The following is a 22,884-nucleotide window of genomic DNA, read 5'->3' on the forward strand; positions in this document are numbered from 1 at the left end:
TGTTTCTTCTAAATCTTTTTTACTCTTGGCAAGAATTACTACATTATCAGGAAATCATAACATCTTTATCTTTTCACCTAACACTGTTATTCCTGATCTAAACTGTTCTTTAACATAATTAACTGCTAGTTTTATGTAAAGATTAAAAAGTAATGAGGATAGGGAACATCCTTGTTGGACTCCCTTTTTTATTATTGCTTCTTTCTTATGTTCTTTGATTATTGCTGTTGCAGTTTGGTTCCTATAAATGTTAGCAATCGTTCTTCTATCTCTATACTTTAACCTTAAATTTTTTAAAATGCTGAACATTTTATTCCAGTCTCCATTATCAAATGTCTTTTCTTATCTATAAAAGCCAAGTATGTTGGTTTCTTTTTCTTTAATCTTCCTTCTAGTATTAATCTGAGCACCAAAATTGCTTCCTTCCCTATACTTTTCCTGAATTGTTCTTCTCCTAACACTTCTTCCACTCTCCTCTGAAATCTTCTGTACAGAATTGTAGTTAAGATTTTTGATGCATGAGTAGTTAAGCTAATTAATTCTGTATTCTTCACATTTATGTGCTCCTACTTTCTTTGGTATCATGATAATAATACTCTTTTTGAATTCTAACAGAACTTCCCCTTTTTCGTAAATACTACACATCAGTTTGTATAATCTATCACTTCCTGACCTGCACTGCGCAATAATTCTGTAGGTATCCTGTCTATCCCAGGAGCCTTTCTGCCATTCAAATCTTTTAATGCTCTCTTAAATTCAGATCCAGTATTGTATCTTCCTTTTCATCCTCTTCGACCTCCTGTTCTTCCTCTATAACATCAGTTTCTAATTCATTTCTTCCACATAACTCTTCAATATATTCCACCCACCTATCGACCTTTTCTTTCATATTATAAATCGGTGTACTATCTTTGTTTAACACATTATTAGATTTTAATTTTATGTACCATAAAATTCTTTTTAACTTTCCTGTATGGTCCATCTACTTTACCAATGATCATTTCTCTATTCACTTCAGAACACTTTTCTTTAATCCACTCTTATTTCACTAATTTGCACTTCCTGCTTATAGTATTTCTTAATTGTCAATTGTTGCTTTTACCTTCTTCATCTTATACTTTCTACGTTCATCCATCAGCTCCAATATATCATTTCATATCCAAGGTTTTCTACCAGTTCTCTTTGTTCTGCCTAAGTTCGCTTCTGCTGATTTAAGAATTTCCTTTTTAACATTCTCCCATTCTTCTTCTACATTTTCTACCTTACATTTTTTATTCAGACCTCTTGCGATGTCCTCCTCAAAAATCTTCTTTGCCTCCTTTTGCTCAAGCTTCTTTAAATTCCACCGATTCATCTGACACTTTTTCTTCAGGTTTTTAAACCTCAATCTACATTTCATTATCACTAAATTATGGTTGCTATCAATGTCTGTTCCAGGGTAACCTTTGCAGTCGACGAGTTGATTTCTAAATCTTTGTTTAACCATGATATAATCTATCTGATACCTTGTACTATCATCTGGCTTTTTCCATGTGTATATTCTTCTATTATGATTTTTAAACTGGGTGTTGGTAATTACTAAATTGTACTTCATGCAAAACTTAATGAGTCAGTCCCTTCTTTTATTCCTTTTGCCCAGCCCGTATTCATCTAAAATATTTCCTTCCTTGCCTTTTCCAGTGCTTGCATTCCAATATCCAAAATAATAATTTTGTTTTTTATAATTTTGTTCCCCTTTTATGTGTTTAATTGTTTCGTCAATTTCTTCGTATACACACTCCACCTCATCATCATCATCATGGGCACTTGTAGGTAGGCATGTAGACGTTAACAATCATTGTTGCCTTAGGTTTTGATTTTATCCTTATTACAATGATTCTATCACTATGCATTTTGAAATAATCTACTTTCTTTCCTATCTTCTTGTTCATTATGAAGCCTACTCCTACTTGCCCTTTATTTGAAGCTGAGTTAATTATTCTAAAATCACCTGACCAAAAGTTGTTTTCTTCTTCCCACTGAACCTTGCTAATTCCTACATCTATGTTTAACCTATCCATTTCCCTCTTTAAATTTTCTAACCTACCAACCTTTTTTAGAGTTCTAACAATCTATGCTCATAGAATGTTATTTTTTAGTTTTCTGGTGACCCCCTTCCTTAGTAGTCCCCATCCGGAGATCCAAATGGGGACTAGTTTACCTCCGGAATATTTAATAAGGGAGGCGCCTCCATCTTTGTTACATGAAAATGCAAATAGCTACGTTTTCTTGAAAAAAAAGCAGCTGTAGTTTTCCATTGCTTTCTGCTGCGCAGTACTCAGAAGATTGAGTGATGCTGATATAGCTGTTTAAGTCCTCCTGGCCTACGCCCTTAACAACTACTGCAAGAGCTGCTGCCCTCTTTCAGGAATCATTAGTCTGGTCTCAACAGATACCTCTCCTATATGGTTGCACCTTCGGTCCAGCTACTCCGTATCACTGAGCACTCAGCCCTCTCACCATCAGCAAGGTCTGATTCATAGAGGAAGACAATTTCATTAAATGACCAATAAATGCATAAATTTTATTACCAAAACTTGTAGTGAATCTAATTCTGAGAAATCTGAAGAACTTTTATAAATAAAGTTTTAAAGATGATAAATTATTTAATCACACCCTAAATATAGCTATAAAGAAATAATAATTTAATCAAATAAAATATCATTCCTGATAACATGGTTTTTTCATAATTACATTTCAATTCACCAGAGTATATTTATATTCTTTCAGTATACTGGTAGAATGCAAACAGCAATGACTGTATAAGTATTTTAACCTTTGATATTATTTTGATTTTTTAATTATAATATTTTAATTCCTGATGATGGTTTTCAAATAAACTGAAAGATCTCGAGTCACACTTAATTTACTGGTAAGTTGGATTTATATTTTTAATAATTTTATAAATAATAAAACTTTTATTATTAAAAACAAAGCAGAACAAAACTTAACAGAAAAATGTTGTCAGACATATGTTTGTATGAACTTTTTTCCTTATTTAAAGCTCCAAAATCAATTCCCAAATTATCTCCCGTTTTTCCTGAATCATCTGTATATCCCATCCACAGACTAACATCTTTTCAAAGATGTCATTTTTATATAGGATTAAAATTGTTCAATATTCTGCTAACTGACATTTTAAGTAAATTGATATATATACATATATATATATATATTTTTAATGTGATTTAAACAAATTATTTAATTAAGTTCTACTTCACAAGGATCATTAAATTTTTACCTTGGTAATATGGTTGTATAAATTTTTTGTCATTCAATTGCAATGTTTAATTTTGGTTATTTTAATTTTTATGCTTTACCAGTTCAGGCAGAGAGCTTTTGCTGATTATAAAGGTTAATTTAAGTTTTAATTTAATTCAATATTTCTATGAAGATTAATTTAAATTTAATTTAATAATTTATGAAGGTTATCCAGTGTTACTAAAGTAAATTATAATTTTCAGTCAGTAAGACATAAGAGTGATCTATCATCAACATAATCAAGACGATGAAATATTACAGAATTTAGTTTAGTGTATAGACTGAAGTAGTGATTGCTTACTGGATAAATTTACATATGTTTGGGTTTTGGGTTTATAACTCTATGTAAACCCAAAACTTTGTGTTTTGACTTACAACCCAAACACATTCTCTAATATATTATATATTTTCCCTCCCGTAACTCTAAAACTGAGTGTTAATTGTTGTCTTAGAGCCTCCATCAAACTTTTATCAGCATCAACAGTATTTTTATTTGTTTTTTATACTATATACTTCTTAGTGTAATACTCAAACCTCAGGTGACACGAGTACTCGTTGATTTCTACCTAAACGAGGTAGAACTCAATTATGTCGTGCCGAGTCCTAGCAATTGAAGTAAAAATCTCACCTGCCTTTGTTCTCCACCTGTGACCGTACTCATGTATAGTCATTTACTGTCCAGTACTAGCATTGTTTATAACTTCATCGTGGTTAACTTCAATATCCTATCATTCCTAATTCTATAAATTTCCTTAGGTTTCTGTTTTCATAATGCGGGAGAATGAAGAGCAACCTTACTCTTTAAAATTTACAGATCCATGTGTCTTCATACTTTGTGCATGTAATATCATCATTTATAGTTGGTGAGTTTCTTTCTGTGAGGAAGGGGGTACAAGATGAGGTCCATATGAAGATGAAGGTAAGATGCTTAAGAGAAAGATCCAAGAAAAAGTTGAAAGGGTAAAATCATGTTCCGTCAGACAAGAGAGAAATGTACATGTTTGTGTAAAGGATATTGATGGAAGAGCAAGAATGTTGAGTTGTGTCGCTGAGGCCGGTTTATGGTAACACAAAGATGGCTACTGTGGTAATTCCAGCCAAGTACTCTGAGTTATTGTTAAAGAAGGGTAGAGTTAAAATCGGCTGGGTAGCATATAGAATAATATTAAATACCGAAGTAGTCAGGTGCGATTGATGTCGTGGTTGGTGGTACATATCATAGCTAGATGCAAGGTACTTGACAGATCAAAGGCATGCTTTAACTGCAGTAAGGATGGACGTTTTAGGGGTCAATGCAAAGAACCAATTAGTTTTTAGAATGAGGCAAGCATGATAACAGGAAGAGCAGCCCTTAAGTAGTAAGACTGGAAAAATAAATTTTTTCAACTTAATGTAAATAAGAGTAGAATGCCACACGACCTACTGTGGGCTTTGTAGGGGACTGTATTGTTGAGTGAACCAAACCATAAGTTGGTAGGTGGATGACTGATGGCAACCGTGATTGTGCCATAGGAAAGATTGTGTCATAGGAAAGGAAAAACTACTTTGCCGTAAGTAATTTTGTAAATGACATTGGATGTTTGGTGCGGTACGAAAAAGGGGTTAGTTGTCATCACTGTTGACAAAGAGACGATGAAAGTTATCTCTGACTCACTTGAGGTCGGTAAATCTGACATGAAAGTCGTCCTTAAGAGGAAGAGGTGTCCCAGGGTCGATGTTTGTTAGAGGAGTAGTTAATGGCTCTCATTAGGGAGTAAAATACTCAAATAACAGAAGCAGCTTTTGAGGCTGAATGTCGATTGTTATTTAAAACGCATAGGTGCAAGGCGGAGCGCTATGACGGTGTATTTGAGGTGATCCTGATCTCTCGAAACGCTTAATTGCTCAGGCAGGTTGTTTATTAATTTTTCTTCTCAGAGGATCAAGGAGGACTTAAAACTTCAGCGATGCTTCAAATGCTGCCAGGATGAAGACAAAGCTAAATTCTGTAAACATCCGATGGTAGTGTGAGCTCATTATGGAATGAGCGCATAAACATGATGAGTGTCCTAAGAATTCGAGGGGTCAGACTTGTGCAAATTGTGTAGATGTTTTCGAAAGGATCACAAGCACTGTGTGAATAGTAAAGATTGTGGCTGTTATTTGAGAAGAGCTGTTGAGATATATTACAATTCATTATCATTAGATGGTTAAAATTGGGAAATTAAATGCACAGAGTGCTCATGTTGTCCAGACTGAGCTTGGTGAGATTGTTTTACATAGAAGGTTGGATGTTGTTTTGTTTTGCTGCAGCATCCGTATAATGTGAGTGGTGAACTGCCAGGTTTTTCTTGTTGGAAGAGATTCTATTATGGCTCTGATAGTATGTCTACTGTTGTGTGCAGAAGGGAAGTTGATTGTGCCTTCATTTGGCAGCTCTCAGATAATCATATTGCTGTTGTCCGTTTGGATTTTCAGAACTTGCATCTATATGTTAAAATTTCATATTTTCAGTACAGAGATCCTGCTGATAATCATATTGAGGTTTGGGATAAAATCCTACGATTCTCTGGTAATATCCAATCCTTATTGGTGTGGATTTGAACGCTAAGTCATTATTGTGGTATAGTGGTTTCATTAATGATGGCTGTGAATTAATAGAGGGCTTTTTAGTCCATTATAGTCTACAGGTATTTAATGTACCTGATGAGTTGCCCACCTACATAGCTTTGGTAGATGAGCATCAGCAGTTTGGTGGAAGGGAACATCGATGTTGCCATCGGTCGGTTTATTTCTGTGAATGTTTGTAACTGGAAGGTAGTTGATGATTGCTCTAGTGATCATCAACTGATTGTATATGAAATTGTTGGTGGCTTGAGTGAGCGCTACCGATATAACGTTCCGATTCAGAAGGGTAGTTTTCTGTACAGGCATGCGGAGTGGAGAAAATTTGTTGACTTCCTTTCGGCCAGGCTTCGAGTTTTGGATTGGAGTCTGGATTTAGCAATGGGTTTATCGGCGGCTATTATTGATGCCGCCGAGTGTTCAATTCCTCGCATTTCCGATCGAGAGAGGCTTGCATCATGGTGGAGTAGGGAATTGTCGGCCTTAAAGAGGGCTGTCTGTCCGTTATGGAGAGCGTTTCAGTATGAGGGTAATCCGGAATGGCACGTTGTCCCTGTTGCTAAATATAGAGATCGGAGATCTCAATATTTCCATTAAATCTGGATTGTGAAGAGGGATTCCTGGCGTTCCTTTGTGCGTGGACAGGGGAACAAGGATCCCCGGGGAGTAGTGTATAGGGTCTTGGGACATAAACGATGAAAGAACACTCTTCCGTCTGCTCTCTCGACTAAATTTGGTGTAATTTCAGACATGTCTGAAATTTTACACAAATTACTTGACGATTTACTGTCCAATGACAGTGAAGCTGGAGAGACCGCATACCATCTGCAGGTGCAGTGTGAGGTCACTCAATTTAATGGGGGTGCATTGTCCTTGGAGATTACTAAGGCCAAGCTGTGTCAAGCTATCTGCAGTTTAGGTAGGAGATCACAACAGCTAATGATCATATCTGTTGTGATGCCTGCTCTTTCATAACAGAAAAAAAATAAATGAACCAAAACTTGTATAAAATAATTTATTTACAATTCATCCAAAATTATAGTGTTAGAAAACATATAGAAAGTTGTTAAAGATTGTTTTAAATAATTACAATGATGGATGGATTCATTTAAAACTAGTTATTTGACTAATACTGTGTTTTAACACAATATTTTAGCTAGTGAATATCAAGAATAAATGGATTTATAAAAGTACAAAAACATACTCATGAAATCTTTTATAATAGTCAGTTAGAATAACAATTAAAAATTTAACCTTTATTATTATAAAAACTTTTAATTCTATATAGTTTTAAATGGAACCAATTCACTTTCTTCAGGTTTTGTCGTTGAACTTTTAAAAAGAAGTTTTAGTTCATCTTGTATTGCAACAAGAGATTTACCTTTCGTTTCTATCAGAAATATATACATCAAAATACATCCAGATATATTAATAAAGGCAAAGAACCAAAATGAGTAGCATATTCCAAAATTTGTATTTATAACTTGGTACATTTTTAATGCGATCACTGAGAAAGAACACATTGCTACAGTGAATATACCTGACGCAATACCTTTAATTCCATTTGGAAATATTTCACTTTGATAAACTGGGGTAAGAGGTGCTATACCAATACTTGCAAAAACACAGTATCCACCGGTAGCTAATAACAAAATCCAACTATAACCGGAAACATTTAAAGTTGTTTCTTCCTGAAGAAAGAAATAAATTCCAGCAATCAAATGACTAATACTTGATCCTCCTGCTGAAATCATTAATAATGGCTTTCTTCCACAATTATCAACAACTAATGTAGCAAATATACTTAATATTAAATAAATTAAACCAAGAACAATAGTGCACTGGTCTGCATTAAATAAAGAACTTTTTAATGAGGAGAATATTTCTGTTGCGTATGCATACATTACAGATATTCCTCCAAATAATCCAGTAACTGACAGTATCAAAAATAAAAATAAACTCATTCTATAAACGGGATCAGTAACCAATGCTGAGCAAGGCATTCTTTCAGCATTTTCCTCATCTATAGCAGCTTTAACTGAATTTATTTCATTTAAGATAATTGTGTTGTTTCCACTTCTTATTTTCCTCAATGCCTTTTTTGCCTTTTCATATTTTCCTCTCATTACAAGATTATATGGAGATTCTGGTATAAAATATAATCCAAATGCTAAACCTACAGGTAATGAAATACATATATATGAAAGAGTGTCGTAAGAAACATATGGTCCTATAGAATATGCCAAAAGTATTCCAAAAAACCACATAACAATGCAAAAAGATGTGATCTTTCCTCTAATATCAGGTTCAGCAACCTCACCAAGATATAATGGACATATTGTATAGATAATTCCCATGGCCATACCAAGGATTAGTCTTGAAAGAATCAAAATTTTATATGATCTTGTAGCAATTAATAAACACCATCCAATTATGTACATAGGAACAATCGACCAAATCACTGGTTTTCTGCCAAACCTATCTGAAATCAATCCAGCTGGTATCGGTGTAAATATATCTCCTATTTCCACAGAAGCAATGACCCAGGATCCTTCATCTACACCCATATGGATATCAGAATTATTAGCTAGAAGACGTACCATAACAGGTGCCGACCATCCGTATGCCATTCCAGCTGCTGTGAATGTTAACGATACTGCAAAAAAAGAGGTCGGCATTAGAAAATATTTTGTTTGTAGCATAGTTTCAAAACTACTTTTATGTTCAACTGAATTCAGGTTTTGTGCTGTTTTTTACTATTTTATTATACATACACACTATTCATAATGAAAATTTAAATTACATTACATAACACATTTTACATAAAATTTATGTGTCTAGAATACTTAATATTTACATTATATAATACATCTAAAAATATTAATTTATAATTTTTCAGAGTAATAAAACAAAAGGATGAGGAGATTATTTTGATGGGAACAACTTCAAGATGTCAGAGAAGAAATTAAGTGGATCTAGGAATCCAATAAGAAGTTAGCCAGCTATTAACATTGGGTTTTAAAACTGTTCCAAAGTTTTATTTTGAAAAACTGATTCATTTGCTTGACTGCAATTAACAGTAGAATAACAATGTAGTTAGTGAAAATCTGGGATTCAAGGAACAAGTGAATCATTTTATATTTTCATTATATGCCATAAATTGTTTTTTCAGAAAACGGCTTGACCCAAAAGAAATGACTTGTCTTCAGTCATTTGACTGGTTTGATGCAGCTCTCCAAGATTCCCTATCTAGTGCTAGTCGTTTCATTTCAGTATACCCTCTACATCCTACATCCCCAACAATTTGTTTTACATATTCCAAACGTGGCCTGCCTAGACAATTTTTCCCATATACCTGTCCTTCCAATATTAAAGCGACTATTCCAGGATGCCTTAGTATGTGGCCTATAAGTCCTGTCTCTTCTTTCAACTATATTTTTCCAAATGCTTCTTTCTTCATCTATTTGCCGCAATACCTCTTCATTTGTCACTTTATCCACCCATCTGATTTTTACATTCTCCTATAGCACCACATTTCAAAAGCTTCTAATCTTTTCTTCTCAGATACTCCGATTGTCCAAGTTTCACTTCCATATAAAGCGACACTCCAAACATACACTTTCAAAAATCTTTTCCTGACATTTAAATTAATTTTTGATGTAAACAAATTATATTTCTTACTGAAGGCTCGTTTAGCTTGTGCTATTCGGCATTTTATATCGCTCCTGCTTCGTCCATCTTTAGTAATTCTACTTCCCAAATAACAAAATTCTTCTACCTCCATAATCTTTTCTCCTCCTAAATTCACATTCAGTGGTTCATCTTTGTTGTTTCTACTACATTTCATTTCTTTTGTTTTTTTCTTTTTATTTTCATGCGATGGTTCTTGCGTAGGGCTTGCGTATGCCGTTCATTGTTTCTTCTAAATCCTTTTTACTCTCGGCTAGAATTACTATGTCATCAGCAAATCGTAGCATCTTTATCTTTTCATCTTATATTGTTACTCCGGATATAAATTGTTCTTTAACATCATTAACTTCTAGCTCCATGCAGAGATTAAAAAGTAACGGTGATAGGGAACATCCTTGTCGGACTCCCTTTCTTATTACGGCTTATTTCTTATGTTCTTCAATTGTTACTGTTGCTGTTTGGTTCCTGTACATGTTAGCAATTGTTCTTCTATCTCTGTATTTGAACCCTAATTTTTTTAAAATGCTGAACATTTTATTCCAGTCTACGTTATCGAATGCCTTTTCTAGGTCTATAAACGCCAAGTATGTTGGTTTGTTTTTCTTTAATCTTCCTTCTACTATTAATCTGAGGCCTAAAATTGCTTCCCTTGTCCCTATACTTTTCCTGAAACCAAATTGGTCTTCTCCTAACACTTCCTCCACTCTCCTCTCAATTCTTCTGTATAGAATTCTAGTTAAGATTTTTGATGCATGACTAGTTAAACTAATTGTTCTGTATTCTTCACATTTATCTTCCCCAGCTTTCTTTGGTATCATTACTATAACACTTTTTTTGAAGTCTGACGGAAATTCCCCTTTTTCATAAATATTACTCACCAGTTTGTATAATCTATCAATCGCTTCCTCACCTGCACTGCGCAGTAATTCTACAGGTATTCCGTCTATTCCAGGAGCCTTTCTGCCATTTAAATCTTTTAACGGTCTCTTAAATTCAGATCTCAGTATTGTTTCTCCCATTTCATCCTCCTCAACTTCCTCTTCTTCCTCTATAACACCATTTTCTAATTCATTTCCTCCGTATAACTCTTCAATATATTTCACCCATCTATCGACTTTACCTTTCGTATTATATATTGGTGTACCATCTTTGTTTAACACGTTATTAGATTTTAATTTATGTACCCCAAAATTTTCCTTAACTTTCCTGTATGCTCCGTCTATTTTACCAATGTTCATTTCTCTTTCCACTTCTGAATACTTTTCTTTAATCCACTCTTCTTTCGCCAGTTTGCACTTCCTGTTTATAGCATTTCTTAATTGCCGATAGTTCCTTTTACTTTCTTCATCACTAGCATTTTTATATTTTCTACGTTCATCCATCAGCTGCAATATATCGTCTGAAACCCAAGGTTTTCTACCGGTTCTCTTTATTCCGCCTAAGTTTGCTTCTGCTGATTTAAGAATTTCCTTTTTAACATTCTCCCATCCTTCTTCTACACCAAATTATGGTCGCTATCAATGTCTGCTCCAGGGTAAGTTTTGCAGTCAACGAGTTGATTTCTAAATCTTTGCTTAACCATGATATAATCTATCTGATACCTTGCTGTATCGCCTGGCTTTTTCCAAGTGTATATTCTTCTATTATGATTTTTAAATATGGTGTTGGCAATTACTAAATTATACCTTGTGCAAAACTCTATAAGTTGGTCCCCTCTTTCATTCCTTTTGCCCAGCCCGTATTCATCCACTATATTTCCTTCCTTGCCTTTTACAATGCTTGCATTCCAATCTCCAACTATTATTAAATTTTCATCTCCATTTACGTGTTTAATTGCTTCATCAATCTCTTCGTATACACACTCTACCTCATCATCATCATGGGTGCTTGTAGGCATATAGACGTTAACAATCGTTGTCGGTTTAGGTTTTGATTTTATCCTTATTACAATGACTCTATCGCTATGCGTCTTGAAGTACTCCACTCTCCTCCCTATCTTCTTGTTCATCACGAAACCTACTCCTGCCTGCCCATTATTTGACGCTGAGTTAATTACTCTAAAGTCACCTGTCCAAAAGTCGCCTTCCTCTTCCAACCAAACCTCACTAATTCCTACTATATCCACGTTTACCCTATCCATTTCCCTTTTTAAATTTTCTACCCTACCAACCTTTGGAAAGAAAGATATTCTAATGAATAATATGCCTCTCTCATTTTCTGTTTGGGCTCCAGAACCACCATAAGGTATTACTTCAGAGGATGAATAAGGATGATGTATATGAATGTGAATGAAGTATTGTCTTGTAGAGTCTCAGGTCAACCACCCCTGAGAAGTGTGGTTGATTGAAACCCAAACACCAAAGAACACCGGTATTCCACGAGATCTAGTATTCAAATCCGTATAAAAGTAAACTGCCTTTACTAGGATTTGAACCTTAGAACTCTTGACTTTGAAATCAGCTGATTTGCAATGACGATTTAACTACTTGACCAGCCTGGTGGACTAATGAATAATATTCCTGTACTTGGGTAAAGAAACACAATGAGATTTTCATTGCCTTTTGGGAATTTTTTTTTTTCTTTTATGATAGATTGATAAGTAGCAATCTTCGTTAGAAGGATAAACTTCTAAAATAATGTTATTTTAATATGAACGAAAAGATAGAATGGTTGTTTTATTTCTATTAACAGCTCTAACTTACAGTTCATCCATTTATTGCTGATAAGCAATTTTGGTTGTTACTCTTATTTCTTTCAATAAAACGTAAATCAGAGGAATGTTTTTTCTTTGTAGTAGATATCGATTTTAAAACCAACGAAAGTATACGATCACCGTCCCGAACATTTTGTACAGTACATCTGAAATCAAGAGCAATAGTTTTTATTTCGTTATTGATCCACGACTACGGAATCTTTGCTACGTAAAATCTTTGCTTTCTGGAAGATGTTCGTAACGTTCTGCACTTTCTCTCTGTACACCACCGATTCTTATCGGTCTTCTGTCTTTTTTAAGGCCTTTTTCCTATTTCTCTTTTGATATTCAATTTCCAGACCATTGTCCCATTCCACGTTTTTCTACAAAAAAATGAACATACTCGTATGTCTTGTCGAATCGTTGTTTGTAATCACAATCAGTTTGGTTTCCATCTCGAAGTCGTTATTGCCACTGCACCTTTTTCCACAGCCTTTTTTCTGTAGTGGAACATCTAATATTTGAACATTTTTGCGGTACACCTAAGTATTCTGCACAGTAATTTAAAATTAACAATCAGTTTTTTATAGGATCATTGTGTTTATTACTATTTCTTGATGATACAGTACATAATGTACAATACAGTTTTATAGAACAATTAAATTTTAATGAGAAATTTGAGGTTGGTGTTTTTTTATTACTTCATTTATGTTAGGCCGCATAAAAGAAAATGCAACTCTAATTTCATTTTCCACATTAACAATTTTTGATCTTTTTTTCGATTTTACTAATGTTATCGCCGAAAATTCAAATTCGCATAAATACGATAGTAAAATTACTATAGCACTACCTGATACAACTGAGAAATCTTTTTGAAGTGATATTCAGAAAGCATGAATTGACATTTCGGATTGTTTTAATTTCCATTTTCTATCTATCAATATACATTGCCGATAAAGAAATGAGCTCCTCTTCTTCATTCAACGTCAAATTAAAAATGGTTGCATCGTGTATTAAGAATGGATTCCTTATCCGATCGTATTTTTTTAATTGCAGTGTTGGAGAGTATTTTTCTACTTGTTTTCCTAAAAACGCCAAATGCTCAACTACTGTTGATTCTATAGATTCTATCTTGTCACAGTATTTTGCAACATTTTAAAATTTATCTAAATTACCCTTTCCACCTTTAATTTTCCAGAATAAGAGCTATTTTTGGAATCCTAATAGTTTATCATTTGACTTTAGAATAATTTCGTTTGGTTCCTGCATACTTTTATTGAGAGTATTAAAAACAGTAAATATATCTGACAAGTATGATAATTTAACACATCATATTTCGTTTTTATTAAATTCACAAAAAGGAAGATTTTTCTTGTTCAAAATAAGTTGTTAATTCATTTTTCATTTCAAGTACGAGTAATAAAACTTTTACTTTGAATACGCATCTAATCAGTAAGCACTAATAAAGATTCGTGTTTAGATTCCATAGCTTGGCACAATTTTGTAAATAGGCGACTTTTTAACGGCCTTGACTTTTTAAAATTAAACACATTAATTGTTTGATTAAGAATTATTCTCAAATCATTTGGTAAAGCTTTTGTCATAAGGGCTTTTCGATGTAAAAAACAATGGGTAAATAGAATATTTGGATTCTGCTCTTTTACAATCGTTACAAATCCTTTTATCGAACCGCTCATACAAGGAGAGCTATCTGTGCAAATTCCAACTCAGAAATTCCACGAAATATTTATTTGCTCAAAATATGAATTTGTTGCACAAAAAATATTTTGTCCTGTGGTATAATCAGATAATTTTCGACAACACAAAAACAAATTTATTATTGCATTATCACGAACAAACCGAACAATGTCATTAATTGAGCTTTTCCAGAAATATCCGTACTTTCTTCAATTTGCAACGAAAAAGCTGTATTTGTAATTAGTTTGGCAATATTTTCTTCAAAGTTACAGAACGATCAACGATTCTTCAATGTACTGTATCATCGGAAACAGGCATTTTAAAAATATCTACTTCTACTTCGTCGCATAGCATGGTTTTAACCATTTTTCGACTAGCAGGTAAAATAATCTCCTCTGTAATAATATAAGTTTTCATTTTTAAAGCCATCAATTCAGACATTTCATAAAAAGCAATCTGAGCCTTTTCTGAAACATTTAACTTTCTTTACAAACATTTGGCTTGTTTTGATGATTTTTTTATCTTTTGATATAAGATTTAGATGTTTAATATTAAAGTAACGTTTTAATTTACACTGTTTGATAATGTTTTTTCTCATACGACACAAAAAGGAATAGGTCGACTTTCTTCTCCAGTCCACATAAACCCAAAGTTCAAATAATCTTTGTGTATTAACAATTACATATATACTTTTTATTACTTATACACGGTTTACTTATGTCTTCTGGATTTACTCTTTCTGCTTCTTTTGTTGTATTTTCTTCGCCGTCGTCATTTTTTCGGTTTTTAATTACAAATATATCCTTTTTTAACGCATTAAAAATAATAAAGCAAAAATACAAATATGTAAAAATGACATTTTCTAGTAAATTTTTTTTTAACTTCATGCTTCCTTAATTTTATATTTTGTTGTTTTCTTCCCAGTAGATTGTTCAAATTCTTTAAGACGCTTAAATAAGCTTTGCCTTTAGTTATGAGTAGTTTAGCATAGTGAATTATTTAGGGTAATCATATGTTGTTGCATTTAAACGAGAATGAAAAAAAATGAATAAGTGTATGTATCTTAAATCGCATTAAATTCAAAAAGGCAACGTAGAAAAAAAACATTGGTACTTAAAACGGAACGAACACAGAATGAGAACTGGGTATATTTATAAAAAACGAAGTAGTGTGCACATCAGCAGCAACTGACGGCCTCTTTCAATGTGTATTGCACTGCACGGATAACTTTTTTTTTCTTCTTTTTTTTCTGTTTAGCCTCCGGAAACTACCGTTTAGATAATTCTTCAGAGGATGATATTAGTGTGAATGAAGTGTAGTCTTGTACATTCTCAGTTCGATCATTCCTGAGATGTGTGGTTAATTGAAACCCAACCACCAAAGAACACCGGTATCCACGATCTAGTATTCAAATCCGTGTAAAAATAGCTGGGTTTATAAGGACTTTAGCGCTGGAACTCTCGACTTCCAAATCAGCTGATTTGGGAAGACGCGTTCACCACTAGACCAACCCGGTGGGTTACTGCATGGATAACTTTCTAACTAACTAACTCTACCGTTGCCGTTTTGAAGCACCAGCCAATCAAATTTACAGCTTTGTCGCCAACTATTTTTCGCTGCACACCGATGTGCCGCGGTACACGGTTGAGAGTCACTGCCTTATTGCGTCTTTATTCAAATTATCTATCAACTTTAATACGTGGTCATGTTCATCCGTTTTTTTTTCCACTAATCATTATAAAAATCAATCTGTTGCCGTAATGATTCATCGATTCTTACAGCTTGCTACTATTAATGAGATAGCAGATGAAAGTGTAGAAGTAATAACAATTTTGCAACAGCTAAGAAAAATACTTAACGATCAAGAAAAGACAGAAAAAGACAATATCCCCGTCAAAATTACGTCAAGGCAGAAAAAATTATTTGTAATACGTAACAGAATTACATTAACGTTAAAGGTTTATATATTCCACCTGAGATGTTTGTTAAATATTATGTATTTAAGTATACTAAAAAGTGTACAGAAGTTCTTTCTACAAATAAAGAAAAACAAGTGTACTCAAAATGAGATTCTGAAAGAGAAAAAACAAGAATTTACAAAATAAATGTAACAAAAATATGTAAAAGAACTTTTTTTAAGAACTTTATAAATCAATGAAAAAAGAATTGTTGTGGCTTTAAAGAAAGATTCAGTAATAATTCAAAAGATTTATGCGACTCAAAAATAGGAGATTGTTATTCTTTTTGAAAAATATATGTAGCAGAGATAATAACTTTTTCGATTTAGTTCCGCACTAAAAAAAAAAAAAAACTTTAGAACTCGTGATGCCACAAAGAAATTTCCTTTGTCATTTGGTTATTTATTAATTTTTTATAAAATTCTCCAGCTACGCATCGCTGCCATTTTTCCAGACGATACCACTGTTGTTTTTTCACACCTTCTGATAATTATTTAACAGGGATACGAATTCTTCGTTACTATTACAACAACAAAAAAAAATAACCATCTTGCTGGATTGTAATCATCATAAAATAAAACCAATATGTTGCGTTTCTCTGGTAAACGTACCGTTGCTAACCGCATGCATGCTATTCCTATTATAATAGGAATAGGAATCTATAATCTATAGATAATAGTAATAGTTGTATTGGCAATAGTTAGAAATTTGTGTGTATATTACTGGTTGACAAATTCTTGTAGGACGATCAAATTTATTCGTCTTAATACGACTCATTTAATCATATTGTCATAATGTTTTCACTTTGAAGCGTATTAAGAGATTGTCAATATTATTACTGCGTATATTTGTCCAAATATTTTCACCTATCTGGGCTCCTGCAAAAATCAGAACAGTCTTTACTAGATTCCAAAAAGGGGCTATGAGATCATTGCTTGTACTTAAGTATGAATCACGTAGACTGATGGGAATAAATTACAATCTTTAACTTATGTACTCGTTACTATTTACAAATGCGCAATTTTTTCTAAATTAAAAGAAATAGTTTCCTTAAAAAAAAATTATATCCGAACTCTATCAGATTGCGAAATAATAACTGTACATTTTGTAGCTACTTTGATATAGGTTTATCACGGTTTCCCATGATCCGACCCTGCAAATGCTAGGTTAGTTCCTTCGTTATATCCGTGAAGTAACATATTTTTCCATTTCTGACTTGAACTATGTAATATACAATACATTATGTACGGATCTCAACGGGATATTTATCTAGCATAAAAAACGTAATAAAATAAAAGAGGCCGATCAATTGCATAAGCTGTCATCATGAAAGATAGCGCTGAAATTGATGGCGACTTATCACAGTTGCTTTTATCTAACTGATAAATATTCCTCGAATAGTTATCACAATCTAAAACTAAAAATAAAAATAAAAAAATATATATATACAAAAAAAAAAACAAAAAAAAACGGTAAAATATAAAAGTAAAAATCTAAAAACTAAAATAGTTATCTCAACCTCGTCACTGTGAGAGGGAGTTTGAGTTAGTTATAACGTAGGGACTAACACAATAAAAGGACATTTTTGCTGGCTTTATGACATTTAATGACAAATATCATACATACTTTTGCTCGTATTTAAGTGTCAACTATTTTTTTATGCGGTATTCAAAGTTAAAAGAATGTTATTATGATTATTACGTAAAATAAATTACCTGCGATTCCGATCAAACACTGTTTTAAATGTCCGCTGTCCATTTAAAGAAGTAAACATATCCTGAGCGAGTACAAATTGATACTCCAGAGTCAAGTGCGAATACTAAACTCGAACTGATAATATTAGTATATATTAGTATATTAACTGATAATATTTAGCAACTTTAAATAAACAACTTCTGAAATCAGTTACTTAAAAGTGTAAATTAATACGATAAAGAAATAATGATAAATACTTTAAAAATTCTATTAAAATTAATTCTGGGATGAAGATAAAAAATTCCCAGAATAACGTATGGTGTGATAACAACTAATCCAGTTTATTGCGTTTTTGTTCGGATGTTGAATGCGATATTTAGATAAAGGGTCCATGTAAAATCTTAATTTATATTTCGTAAAAATTAGACCATTTGTTGATTACTTTAGTTTGGTAATGGTAATTAATTCATAAAGTAATGCTTTTCTTTAAACCATAGATAATAAATTCTATTGTAGAAAAAAAAACAACTGTCTTGGTCAGAAATTCGTTACTATTTTCTCATGTGTATGAATGAATGTGTGTCAATGTTTTGCTATGAGAACAACAGAAATATCTGTTCTACCGGGTATCCGAAAAAAAATTCCAAGGTTTTCAATTAAATTTATTATACTTAGAATTGAATGTGTATTTATTATACTTGAAACAAAAGTATGTGTTTTATTACAAGAAAGTAAAAAGAAGGTTTTTTTATCTCTTAATGTAACTCAGTAAGAGCCCTGTTTACAGCCCTGCAAACGTTCAACATAAAATCCACTTCATTCCGCTTTGGCGGGCATGTCTGCAGGAAACGCTTTTACGGCTGCTGTTATTCTTTGGCGAAGGTGGTTAAGTAACTGGATTGTTTCTTGATAAACAATGTCTTTTACGTAGCTGCAAAAGAAGAAATCCATTGGTCGATTCAAATTGGGACTTGAAGGATTGGAGCTTCTCTGTTCATCCGGTCATCTGAAAACCTGACGCTGAGCCCAGTCCAAACAACTACTGCATCATGCGGAGGGACTCCATCCTGTTCAAAAATTAGGCGTCCATATTTTTAATCTGCGAAAACACAAAGTTCTCTAACACGTCCGAATACACTATGTCCGTAATTGTCTGATCATGGAGAAAACAAAATTGTCCAGAAATTTGTTTATGCATATCCCCATCTAGATATTCACTTCTGGACGGATGTGGATGAATTCCACCGTTTCGTGTGGATTTTCTGAGCCCCAAATTCAAAATTAATGGCGATTTACGACTCCACGAGCGTGAAATGTTGTTTAATCAAAAAATAAAATGCACTGCAGGTAGTGTATTTTATTTTTTGTTAGACTTCATTTCATCAGCAGAAATTAACTCTAACATGGTCGTCACAAATTGAACGCTAAGTGGTTTGTCGTTAGGTTTAATTTCATAGTGTAATTGCAATTTATAAATTTCAATCGTTTGGGAACAACATCATGCGGTCAGTGCTTTTAGGAATGATTAGTTCATAATTAATACTACGAACTGGGACTTTGGACTTCGCTGGGAAGAGAATCGAATTCTTTCTTTGTTTTAGGCCTATATGGTGAGTGTTCTTTCAAAACGCTTCTGGTTTCCAAAAATTGTTCATACCACTTAGATATGCTTTTGTCACTTGGAGATTTTTACGATAGACTCGCGTATTCTTTTTATGACACACTAATTTTTTTTCTGCGAACCAGTAAACGCAATGTGCTTTCTCTTGTGGTGACGCCATAGTTCAATGATGGGATTAGTGTGATTAAATTAGTCGATCATTATTAAAATTATTTTACTGATTTAACAACACACAAATATTAGTCGATTAATTTTGAAAATTAGTCGTTGCCTACGACTAACACACTCTGACAATCACATAAACAATCACATCTGTTAGTCACAATCACATAAACAATTCGATCGAATAAATTGCTTTTACCCTGATTGACAAATTAGTCGTTACTTGAAAACATTAACCGCTATTGAATGTAGAAACATTTCTTTTAGTTCGTTCTACGCCAAATATACCTAGGTAGCACCTATGCTGTCTCCATCACTTCCCTCCATTCAAGTCACTTCATCGCCATACGTTTAACTTAAATACATTGGCTATGAACAATACTGCGTAATCAGCGATACACTTGTTAAAAAAAAGTACCTTTCAACATGCCATGCCACCATAAGATCATATCATCATTATACCTAATTTCACAGTATGAAAATATACCTGTATGATTTATGGTACAATATGATTTTCAAGTACCTGTACCGATTCTTAAGTTCTGTGGTACGTTTGTATTTCGAAAATATTCTAAACGCAGGCGTATGATTTAAATAAAACTGTACTTTTATAAAATAAATTCTCACTTTTTATAAATATTAACAGTTAAATTAACATATATTTGTTACTTGCTTACATTTGTATAATCGCATATATTTGTTAATTTACTTGCTTAGTTTGACATTTTTCGTTGCTAACTTTCTCCATTAATGACGGTAACACGTAGTTTTATTAAAAACAACTTTTAATAATGAATAATATAGTCTGTTAATGAGGTACTACTAAATTAAAAAGTCAATAATTTTACTGTATTCAAATTTTCTAACTCACAGTTTATCTTTTACATTTAACCGTTTAAGTACGGCGCCGTACTTAAATCAAATAATAATATGGAAGAATAGTATGCATACTACTAATAAAAAAAATACGAGAAATAACATTAAAAATATAAGAAGTAACATAACAAATTTAGCTATTAGATAAATTACCATGAAAACAAATGTTTCTGCACTTGTCTATTTCTATACAGTTTTATTTAAAAAAATGAGCAAGTCAGCATTTTTTTTGTTTCAGCCTACTTCTCTTCGAAAGAATTTGGCCTGCTTTGGAAAAAAATTCTTTGTTTCATTCAGAATGTTTTACAACTCACTTTCCTGTCCTCATACGTTTGCTCAAAATATTTAGTTTTAATAACAAAGATAGTTCATTTGTCAACAAATCTACCGCATCTTTTAAGTTGCTGTCATTCCCAAAAAACAGCTTTTTGAATCGTGAATCTAGAAGCGTTGTGGGTGCAAAAATTTTATTTTTTCCACGTTTCCCGACTGTTGCCAATCCCACAAACTAAATATTTTGTTAACTTTTCCCTTACAAAAGAAGTCACAGTTCTTTGATTAACTGTGTGCACAATCCCTCTAACAAGGGGAATAAATTTTTGATAAGGTGGGATAATTTTCGGCAGATATCTCTGTCATAAGCTAGAATGGTTTAAATTTATACATTCAGTTAAAATATCCCGTTAAGCATTTGTTACAGATTGTGGACTTTTCGGCAATGCTGCAAGTGCAGCTGACAAGGGTTCATTCAGTTCTATCTTTCAATCATCACAAGCGTTGCATTTCATCTTGTAACAAACAGTTTTTAATTTTAATTCTTTTTTCTCCATTTGTGACTGTACTAGTCTTAATTTATCAGCTGCAACTATACTATGCTTGAGATGCGATACAATATTTCTATATGTTTTAAATAAATCTGGTAGCCCATCATCACATTGTGAAATCGCACCATTTACTACTAGATTTGGCGTATGAGCTACACACGGAATATTAGGAACTTCTAAAAGTTTTACTGCACATTTCATATTAGCGCCCAGTCCAAAATCACTGCCACAATTTTATAAATAGCCGACCCGTCTAGCCAGAACCGGGACTCTCGGTGCTCCGGTCAGCCCAGACTAATCGCGGAGCCAACTCAGGGGCTCCTCGAGGCCTCCGAAGGCCAAGGGGCCTACCCCATGACCGCAGAGCTTGCTTTGCTCGTCATTCCCAATTTGCCAAGTGGAAGGGCGCCCTGGACACCCGAAGAGCTTGCTTCGGTCGCCATTCACATCTACCCAGAGGATACCACGCCTAGACCCCCCGCACTGTATTTTTTTCTCATTGTTATGAGAATAATACTGATAAATAATAATTATAGTATTCAGGCTTTATAGAAACCTGAAAAAGAAACTAAATTACAAAAAAAAATAATAATAAAACTTTTCCTTTTTTTGTTTAACCTCCGGGTACTGCTTCAGAGGATGAGATGAATGATTTGTACGTGTGTGAGAATGTCATGCCTGACCAGGATTCGAACCCGGGACCTTCGGATGAATACTATGGTAACTAAAGTACACACACCTTTGACGATGAAAATTTCATAACTTATTTCTTTGCTATGGTGGCAGAAATATAATGATGAAATAAAAGAATTAATCGGTTTTTCTTTAACGAATATCTTTAATTCACGACTTCACCCTCCTTGGAGGCGAAGAAATAAGAAATATTTTTAATATCTTTCATCAAGGGGGCTAGGGCCTTGGTCGATGACTTAAAACCTTCGTTGGGATAACACGAATGTATCCGGGAAATTTGAAAGGAATCGGTCGTTTGGTTTTCGCGTGATGCGATAACAAACATTGTGTACGACAAACATTGTGTGTGTATACATATATATATATACCCAGTTCCGAATAACCGTGACAGTTAGCCTTCAAACTAATAACAAATACTCCATTTGAATTTTAAAAATCCGACGATTGTTTGTAGAGGTATTAAAAGAGTACCCTATTGCACCATCCAAAACAACGTACCAGGATCACCTCATCTGTTACCAGTTGATGGTGATGATTGTTCTAGCTTTCTAAGAGGTGTTCGCATACCTCAACCCTCTAGCCTCACACGCAGTCCCCACGGGAAGCCCATAGTTTTTAAATAGAAGGTTTTTTAATTTTTTTAACATAATTTTACTTAGCGTAAATTTAATTCTATTATTTCTGTAATATTACTCATTCGATTGATTTGAATCATTCAGTCAAACCCAGCTCATGCAGTAGTGGAGACTCATAGTTCACAGTTCATTAGTTCATTTCATTAAACTTTGTACTTCAACCGACAAATCTCCACTACTTCCTTCTCAGTTATGCCAAGAAACATGGTTAAAAATTTGGTTACAAACTGATCAAGTAGTTTTTTGTTTATCTTGAATATATATATATATATATATATAATAGTATAGATATAGATATTCCATTAGTGGAAAAATTTTTTAATCTCTAGGCCAAATACTGGTCTGTATGATTTTCATGCAATTGTTTTGTGCATAAAACGGATATTAACTCACTCCGTTCTAATTCAAAAAAATGACTAGTTACGGTCAGAAAAGA

At 33.3% G+C, this 22,884-nt stretch overlaps 1 protein-coding gene across 1 annotated transcript; it reads right to left on the reverse strand.

Annotated features, from left to right (window-relative positions):
* Nucleotides 1–7,003: 7,003 nt before the first annotated feature.
* Nucleotides 7,004–17,764, reverse strand: LOC142333680 (facilitated trehalose transporter Tret1-like). Its single transcript, XM_075381133.1, has 2 exons — nt 17,658–17,764; nt 7,004–8,560 (listed from the first exon to the last, which is right to left on the reverse strand). Exons 1-2 carry the CDS (start codon nt 17,698–17,700, stop codon nt 7,185–7,187), a joined length of 1,419 nt encoding a protein of 472 aa, XP_075237248.1. The 5' UTR covers nt 17,701–17,764; the 3' UTR covers nt 7,004–7,184.
* Nucleotides 17,765–22,884: the final 5,120 nt, after the last annotated feature.

The sequence above is a fragment of the Lycorma delicatula genome, chromosome 1 (genome assembly GCF_047948215.1).
Source record: "Lycorma delicatula isolate Av1 chromosome 1, ASM4794821v1, whole genome shotgun sequence".
Taxonomy (NCBI): Eukaryota; Metazoa; Arthropoda; class Insecta; order Hemiptera; family Fulgoridae; genus Lycorma; species Lycorma delicatula.